Source organism: Orycteropus afer, unplaced genomic scaffold, assembly GCF_000298275.1.
Source record: "Orycteropus afer afer isolate SDZICR_OR568_19922 unplaced genomic scaffold, OryAfe1.0 scaffold00087, whole genome shotgun sequence".
Lineage (NCBI taxonomy): Eukaryota > Metazoa > Chordata > Mammalia > Tubulidentata > Orycteropodidae > Orycteropus > Orycteropus afer.
Window position 1 is genome coordinate 7,068,625 of NW_006921674.1, and position 8,720 is coordinate 7,077,344.

General features: G+C 48.8%; 1 protein-coding gene across 1 annotated transcript in view; it reads left to right on the top strand.

Annotated features, from left to right (window-relative positions):
- Positions 1-7,275: 7,275 nt before the first annotated feature.
- The window catches only part of PRDM13 (PR/SET domain 13), a 7,779-nt gene continuing 6,334 nt past the window's right edge, over positions 7,276-8,720 (top strand). Inside the window, exon 1 of the mRNA XM_007942277.1 lies at positions 7,276-7,419. Coding sequence (XP_007940468.1) covers positions 7,276-7,419 — 144 coding nt within the window. The remainder of the gene's footprint in view (positions 7,420-8,720) is intronic.

The following is an 8,720-nucleotide window of genomic DNA, read 5'->3' on the forward strand; positions in this document are numbered from 1 at the left end:
TCTAATTAGATGGTGGTGATGGTGAATATATTAAAAACAATAGCATTGAATTCCATGCTTTAAATTTTATATTTGTAATTAAAATTGTAGGAGCTCTGGTAGCATAGTGCCTAAGGCACTTGACTGCTAACCAGAAGGCTGGCGGTTCAAACCCACCAGCCACTCCTCAGAAGGAAGGTTGGGCAATCCTGCTTCCGTAGTGCCTCGGAAACCCAAGGAGGGGTCGCTATGAGTCGGGCCAACTCGACGGCAAATAACAACAACAACAACAATTTAAATTGTGCACTTAAAAAACTGTATGGTACATGGATTATGTCTCAATAAACCACTTAAAAAGAAAAACTATATATTTCTCTGTTTGTGCATAAAAACTCATCTTTTGTAACTTAAAATTTTATGTCATGATTGTGTATGTATTTGAAAGTTTATCTAAATATGAATCCTGACTATAAAATGAAGGATATATAAAATTCAAACATGCTTTCAGGAAATAAAAATATACCATCATTTGGTCATGAACATGAATACCATGAGTAATGACAATGCATTTTAAATCAAACAGTTCTACCCTGTCCTGTGTCATTAGAAGTAGGAATCGACTTCAGGTTTCAAGGACAGTATACAAGAACTTACTACACAGTACCTTACTGTTCAGAGGTTCTGGTCCTAACCTTGAATTTGGTCATTAGTTGTGACATAAGCTACATATATTTATTGTTTTGTTCCTATTGCTATCCTAATGACCACTTGATGTATTTCCATTGTTCCTACTTCATCCCAGGGACTATAAAGATGTCTGCCAACTTTTTCCCACTATGCACTACTTTCAAAGGAGTTTTAAAATGAGTCTTGGGTTAAAGGAAAATTCTGTGCTTCCAGAACACAGATTTTTAAAGTTTTTCTTCCCAAAGTGGGTCAGCCCAGGTTAAGTTTTTAGGCGAAAGATTGTTGAGGAATTGAAGTACCGTAGTAGATATTCAACTCATGACTCTCCATTGGGGGACTGGTCCCTTTGTCAAATAGTCATCCTCTCTGCCCAGAATTCCCTTTGCAGCTGGAGAATCCACCTTCCCACCATGATTCAGACATGGTGAAGAGGTCAAGTGGTCAATATATGTCTCTAGAGATCATTGAGTTTGTGAGCCCTACTTTGAGTAGAAATTTATTACAGAAATTACTGATTATCCCTCTCCAATGAATCTCTGGTGGAATAGTGAATAAGGCATTTGGATGCTAACCAGAACGTTGGAGGTTCAAACCCACCAGCTGCTCCATGGGAGGAAGATGAGACAGTCTACTTCCATAAAGACTTATAGCCTTAGAAATTCAATGGAGATCACTATTAATTGGAATCCACTCGATGGTGATGGGTGATCCTTTTCTAGATACGCACATCTTTTCTTGTTTTCCCTAGCCCCTGTGCAGATTTTAAAAAAGGTAATTTAAGTCTCAAGAATACATTTTAATTGGAAATCCATTCTTAGGATTCCAAATTTCATATCCAAAAGGTACCAAAGGGGATACATTGAGGAGTCTTCCTCCATTCTTGGAGCTCAAATACCTACAGATCCCCATTCCTGCAGAAAACCCACGTTCCTAGATGGATTTAAACAAAAACACAAATAAGGAAATCCATATACTTTTGAAAGTATTCACTCTCCTTTTTGTCATTCTTTCATTTAGTGTTCATCTGTCCTTTCTGGTGTCTTTACTCCTCAGAGTCTAAAAGAGGCTGTTGTTGCGCTTTGCTTTGAAAACTCTCCCAGTCTTCAGCTCCATGGTGCCTTTCAGCTTTTAAAAGGCCTTGTCACCTTCAGCCTCCAAAACTAGGTGGAGATTTACAAGCAGACTATATCTCATTTATATATTCAGTCTGAGTGGACCTGACTATTTAGTGCTATGCTTGTGTTTTAACATAGCATGCGCAAATTTTACTCACACATTCACATATCAGGAACTAATTCCATTGATTTATTTGAGTGTGAAATTCTTCTTAATATACAAAGGAAGATACTTTTGTTTCCTTTGTGACTTTTTTTCCCCTTAATTCAAATACCAAATTGTTCTTCTTATTGCCCCAAGAGAGTGTATGTTCTTTGGCTAGGGGTTGAGGAACACAGATGGAAAGGGGGTGGTGGTGGTGGAGGGGAACAGGGAGAAGAAAACCGTCTGGGAATCTCAAGAACATCTTTATTTGGCCTTTTAACTCCCCGCCTTTCTGATTAAAGAGTTCAGACCTGCTCCCCCACCCGCGTTCAATTATTTCCCAGCATCCTTTCTCAGAAGCTGTCACCACCACTTGCTGAACCGCAACCCCATCGTGAGCCATTAGTCCAGTTCTTTTCCGTTTCGCTTTTCTTTCCTCAGTTTCTCCCTGCAATCTTTATAAATCTCCCTTGGAGGAGGAGTGTCCGAGCGGGTGGAAGTCTGAACACAATGCAACCTGAGAATTTCTGTCACTCTCTGCATATGCTCCTAAGTGCTTTAATCCCAATTAGGGGCGGCTGACACACGGTCCTATTCATTCCCATCAGCTCTTGAATACATTTGCCTAGAAATGAACTTCACAAATAGAGGCGCTCCTAAATGTGCCCAACAGCAAGGAAAATCGAATTGAGTGCGGGCTCATTCGGCAGCGGCCGCAGAGAAGCGCTGAATGTGGAGGTGCCCCGAGACATTGCAATTCAGCAACACACTCGCTGACTTTTCTTTGCACCATGTCAACCGAAAGAACCAAGAAATAAGTTGGGGAACTCCGGTTAAAAGGCAACTTGAGAGACTCTGAATACTTTTATTGAGCCGCTTCCAAAGGAAGACTTAAAACACAACAAAAAAGGCACCACAAAAACCCACCAGCGGCGTCGGGGCTGCGTCCTGGCCCAGGTTTGGAGCCTCCCGGCCGCCGCGCACCCACTGGCCTCGCAATTAAGGAGAAAATGGCCCGGCGTCGGCGTGTCATCTGGTGGCTTTCCCAGAGCCCGTCCCCGCCGCCCTTTTCAGACCCGGCCTTAATGTCCCACCCGCGCCTCGGGGGCCGCGCAGCTGGTCCGCTTTGACCCGACGGCCGGGCCTGCGCGGACACCATCGGGGGCGACGCCTGGCTACTTCGTCCAGAGCTCCTGTCTCAATCCAAACGCGGTTACTGAAACGCGGGGTGTCCAGGCCGCCGCCTCCCAGGCGGTCTCTCCTGCAGCCGCTGCTGTCATCCTGGGGTTCGGGGCTCTGCCCTCCAGGCTGAGAGGTAATTAGGGACCTCACAACACCTGGGTCCCCAAGGCTGAGGGACCCAGGAGGCAGCCAATCCGCCATCCCCCCAAGGCCTTTGCCCCCCAGAGACAGGCAGCCGCAGGGAAGCAAGCCCTGAAAGAACCTCCCCCCACCGAGGCCCCCAATCTCAGCTCTAAGTCCTCCGGGGCGCTTTCCTCAAAGCCGAGCCCAGTTAGGTCAGATGTGCTCCGCGCCCGCAGCGTTTCGAATCCTGCTCTTGGACGCGCTGAGGCGGGGCGCCCTCCAAACGCCGCGGAGCTCGCCAGCAGCGCCTGGCTGGGACGTGGCTCCTGCAGCAGCTCTCCCGGCCGCCACTGCTCTCCGAGGTCCACGCCTCGCCAAGGGCAACCTGTTACACGGGCGGAAGCTGGACTCGAGTGGTCCCGCGGTGGCCAGGAGCTGGGCCGCCCCACAAACCGCCTCGCCGGGCAACTCGGGCCAGGAGGGATTTCGCTTTAACAGGGCCTCTGCACGCCCATTTTAAGACCATAAAAAAAGCCGAGTGGAATGTTTTGATTGAGCCTCAACATTGTCTTTGAATAAGGCTGAGACCATGTAATTAATGTGTCTTTTTAATAAGGGACAATACGGCCGTTCAAGCTATTTAATTTCATTTAATTTTCCATCCCATTTGCTGCACAGCCCGCTTTTACTTTTAACACCCAGCCTTTCACGGCCCATCTTGCTCCACTGGGCACATTAGATTGGTTTCACCCTTGCTTTTTAGGGGAGGAAAAATAAAAGAAAATGTGTTCCTTTCCTCCTTTGTGGACAATTTATTTCACTTGGGGAACTTCAACTCTGAGCCACAGGACAGAATAAAACTCGGCGAGCTGGTGTGAATGCCTCTGGCTCAGGCCCTTTCTTCTCGCGGGGCTGGGAACCAGTCACAATTGGCTATATTAATAAATAACTTTCTTCACAGTCGGCCTTTACATGGTTCTATTGATAAAATTGTTCGCGTGTCGTTCACGCTTTTTCACTCATTAAGGAGGGCCGGGGAGGCGCCGCGAACCCAGGCCCCGCGCTCGCCTCTTCCCACTCGCAGAGCTGGTAATTTAAACTGGGTGTCATCCCAGAGTCGCCAGGCCAGAGGTTAGAGGGACATGTTCATGGCTTAAATTTATTGCCCTCGACTTTTCCAGCGGCTTCCTCCCCTCCCCTCCCTGGGCTTTTGCCATTCATGGGCCCGATCAAAGGCGCCCTCCACTCGTTCTTGGGCAGCCTTCACCTCCACAGAGGGGCAACTGGACGGTTAAGAAGAAAAGTCAGGAAAAGTCAGTGGCAGTTCCCTCACAAAATGTGCCCTGATATGGCTGTAGTACTTGAGGGGCCACAGCCATGTGGCTGCCCAGACACTATGGATGGCACCCCTGGGTCTACAGAGGTCTTGAAACTGACATGCGTGCACCTCTCATGCTCTGACTTGGGCACTTAGATACTTATTTGAAACTCTTGACTTGGTTTGAATAACCCCATGACATTAGTCTGGAACCTCCAAAATTGCATTCACCCTACAGGTTATTACTACAGACTCTTGCAACAAATTGTTGCTGTTGTTGGTAGGTGGCGTCCAGCCGCCTAATTCATAGCAACCATATGCAATAGAATGAAACACCACCTGCAACAAACCAGGGTGAGGTAGGATGAGCAAATGGGAGGAAGCCAAAGATTGCACTACCATTCCCATTTTACAGAATAGGAGAGTGAGGCTCAGAAATAATTCATTTAAGGTTCCTGGGGGCTTGAGTGGCAGAGCAGAGACGAAACAACAAAATCTCCATCTCATATGACAGACACATGTCTTGACCTAGAGAAAGGAGACTCAGGGAGCTTCTCTGTGGGTTCACATCCAACAAATGTGCTGAAATACAGGTATCATCATTTTGATTCCTGCTGCCCTTATTAACCAGGGTCACTCGTACCTGAAAACTGCACCTTCTACAGGTATAGCCATGGTGAGAGGCCAGCAATGTCTGCATCCTCTGTCTTTCTGTAGAGTGGTTGGGTGTCCACCACTAGGTCCTCCAAGAATTCAAAACCCAGAGCCACTCATGCCTGTCCAAAAAAAACAGCATTGGGCTGGAGTCCTGGCTACCTAGGAGTTGGGGAGCTGCATCAGGTTGAACAGAGCAGAGCAGGTGTCACAAATATTCAATGTACTCTATTACTCAGCTTTTATCTTATGAAAATAAGAGACTTCTTAAAAGAAAATAGGGGCATCCCATAGCTCAACTTTTAGCCAAACAACACACATGCCTATATTAAAAAAACAAAAAACTCAATGCTGTCGAGTTGTTTCCCGACTCATAGTGACCCCTCCAACCCCTCTTTGGGTTTCCCAGGCTGTATGTCTATAGAAGTAGATTGCCCAATCTTCCTTCTGAGGAGTATCTGGTGGGTTTGAACCACCGGCCTTGTGATTAGCAGTCAAATGCCTTAGGCACTAGGCCACAACACCAGAGAGGTGTGTGCTCCTTAGAACAATCAACCCTACCGTGATCAAAAGGGCAGCATTTGCCCTGAGACAAAGTGCCAAAGGCAGGAAGGGGCAGCAAAGAAGGGCCAGGGAAACAGTAAACACAGGGAGGAAATGAGATGAGTGCTGCTACAGTTCAGGGATTGCACTCAATGACATGAGACAAAATGTTCATTAATTGTTGAATGAAAAATTCATTTACTCTGTAAACTTTCGCTTAAATAACAAAAAAGTTTTTTGTTTTTTTTTGAATGATTAAACCCCAAAGTACCCACTCCCTTAGTTCATGAACGGCATAGCCTTAAGTCCGGAATTGCCTATAAAAGGCCACCTTCTGCTACCTTCTACAAGGCGACCTTTGACAGAGAGTCTTTTATTATTACCATTATTAAAGTTGTTTTTATTTTTTCAAAAAGAAAAAGAGAAAAGTCCGCTTTGTTGGAGCAATTAATTTCGAGGGCTTTCTTCCCGTTTTAAAGCAAATCAAGGCTAGCAGTTAGGTATATGCGGACAACGCGATTAATAACCCAGTCAGAAGTACTGTTTTTCGGCCGGTGCGCGGAATCCCTTGCAATGCTGTGGCCCTGCGGCCGTTTCCCACTCTCCCGCCAAAGTGCAGGACAGGGATGCGCCCGAGCGCATTGAAGCACAACTGACCTCACCTCCCCAAACTGACCCGGACGCTTCATATTTCGGGGCGAAACGCGACATAGGGAACGATAAAGCGGTTCTAAATAGACGACTGGCCTGAACCCAATACCCTGAAATGGTAATATGGTCGTTATTTAAAATGTGTAGGTATTTTCTGGTGTTTTCCCATCAAGTACCTGCCTAATTTCTGTATGGCACACGCCAGAAATCAATAGAAGTTAACAAGTCCTCCAAATAGTCCTCATCTCTTTGTTTAATCTCTTTTACAATAAAGCCAAGGGGAGAGAATTAAAAATCTTTGAAGTAGATCAAGGCTCAAAAGAATCAGCCAAGTAGACTTAAAGTAGTCACTTATTTCCCAAAACTGGTTTGTCGGGGAACAATAAAAGGAAGTAAAATTTATGGAGAAATTATACAGTGGATTTGTCACTTAAAATATCGTAACTGTCTCGGGGACAATACCCCATGCTGAGGATTAATGGTCCCGCCGGACCTTTGATTCACCAGTGCCTTTTCTTCGCCCTTGACAAATTGGATTTTTAGGAATGGGAAGGTCGCCTGAACCATTGTGCGCCAGCCATTCAGAGGCCTCGATTATGCAGGGGGCTGAGGGAACCATTCCATGTGACCCTCTCGGGTGGGACTCTGCAGCTGCTCCGGAGCGCAACTCTCTCACCAAACTCCGCGCCCTTGCTGTTGCCGTGCCAAAAGCGCCCGCCCGGATTGAAAAGGCGCAGTGCATGCCCTCCCGCGTCACTCCGCGGGCGGAGGACGCACGTCGGGGCGCGGCTCCCCCGCTCGCGCGACTCAGGCTCTGTCACTCGCGCCCTGCTGAGGACCTGGCGCACCCAAGCGCCTGCCTGGCGGCGGCGGCAGCAATGCACGGGACCGCCCGCGCTGCAGCCACCAGCGTGAGCGCCGACTGCTGCATCCCAGCCGGCCTGCGCCTCGGGCCCGTGCCCGGCACCTTCAAGCTGGGCAAGTACCTGTCAGACCGCAGGGAGCCCGGGCCCAAGAAAAAGGTATTGGCCTTCCGATCACCATCCCGCTGCCATTTACTTCCTTTTGCCCTGTCCTGGAAAAAGGGTAGGAAAGGGGAGAGGGAGGAAAGGAGTGATTGAATCGTTACCTGCCAATTCTGAGGGATGGAAAGGGGCTCGGATTATTCCCAGCAAATCGCCTTAACTGAGAGCGGGACGTGACCCGGACTGAGACCGGAGAACCTGCTAAGAGGAGACAGCTCCGGGGAAAATGCACGGGAGCCTGTCCGTTCCAGGATCCCTCACAACTCGCGGCTCCCCTCGCGCTCTGGGGTCTCCTCCGCAGATGGACCCTGTCTCACAAGGCGCAAGGCATAGAAGACTGCCTTCCTTCTTCCATTCAATAAACTAATCTGAGGTTTTAGTTTGCCCTCAAATAATTTAATCCCCCCACCCCCCCAAAAAAAGTCCTTGAGAAGCTCCCACTTCCTAGAACCTCTCTCACTTTCTCTCTTCGTTTGGTGTTTGCTTGTGGGTCTAGGGGAAACGGAGAGGGATGAACCAGGTGCTGGTGGCTCTGACGCGGCTCCTAGTCCTTGGGTTCTGAGGGCAGATAGTTGTCCACCCGCGTGGGACACTGGTCCGGTCGCCTACAGCCGGGGTTCTGATAAGAGTCCAGGGTCCAAAGCCCTACCTGTTGGCGCCGGGCACCAGCGCGCCAGCTGTGGCTAGCCAAACAGTGCCGCAACCAAAGACAAGATTTAAAGGCCCCTCCCGCTCCAAGGCGTCCCAGCGGCTGGAGTTGGCCGGGTGGCAGCGGGAAACCGGGCAAGAGTCCGCTGGGGAGGAAAGGACTTTGGCCTAAACTGGCTGCTACCTAGAGTTTAGCCGTAAGAAATTGCTGGGGTGCCCACCACCAATGGGACCTTCTTTTCTTCCCGCAAGCACTCTCTTCCCTTGCAGTCTGAAGCGGTATTTGCTGCGCATCAAGCCTTCCTCTTTAAAAGCGCTTTAATTGCTTATAAACGGCGGGCCAGTCTATGGACCAGTTTTTCCTTCGAGAGAGCTTTGTTCAGAGACTTTCGCTGCGGTACTCGTTGGCACCCAAACACAGTGCAGAGAGAAGGGGAAGGCATGAGACGCGGGCTGGGGGGCGCTCTGGGCCCTGGAACTGCAGCGAAGCGGCTCTGAGCCGGTGTTAGCGTTGCTCCCGGAACTGAGAGGAGGGGCTGAGGAGTGGGGTGTCCCTGTTTAAAGTGAGCCTAGGCGCGGTGGGAGGACGCTCTCACCCTTCGGGTTCCGAAGGTGGGTGAAGGGATTGGGTTACCAAAGCCGGCTTTCCC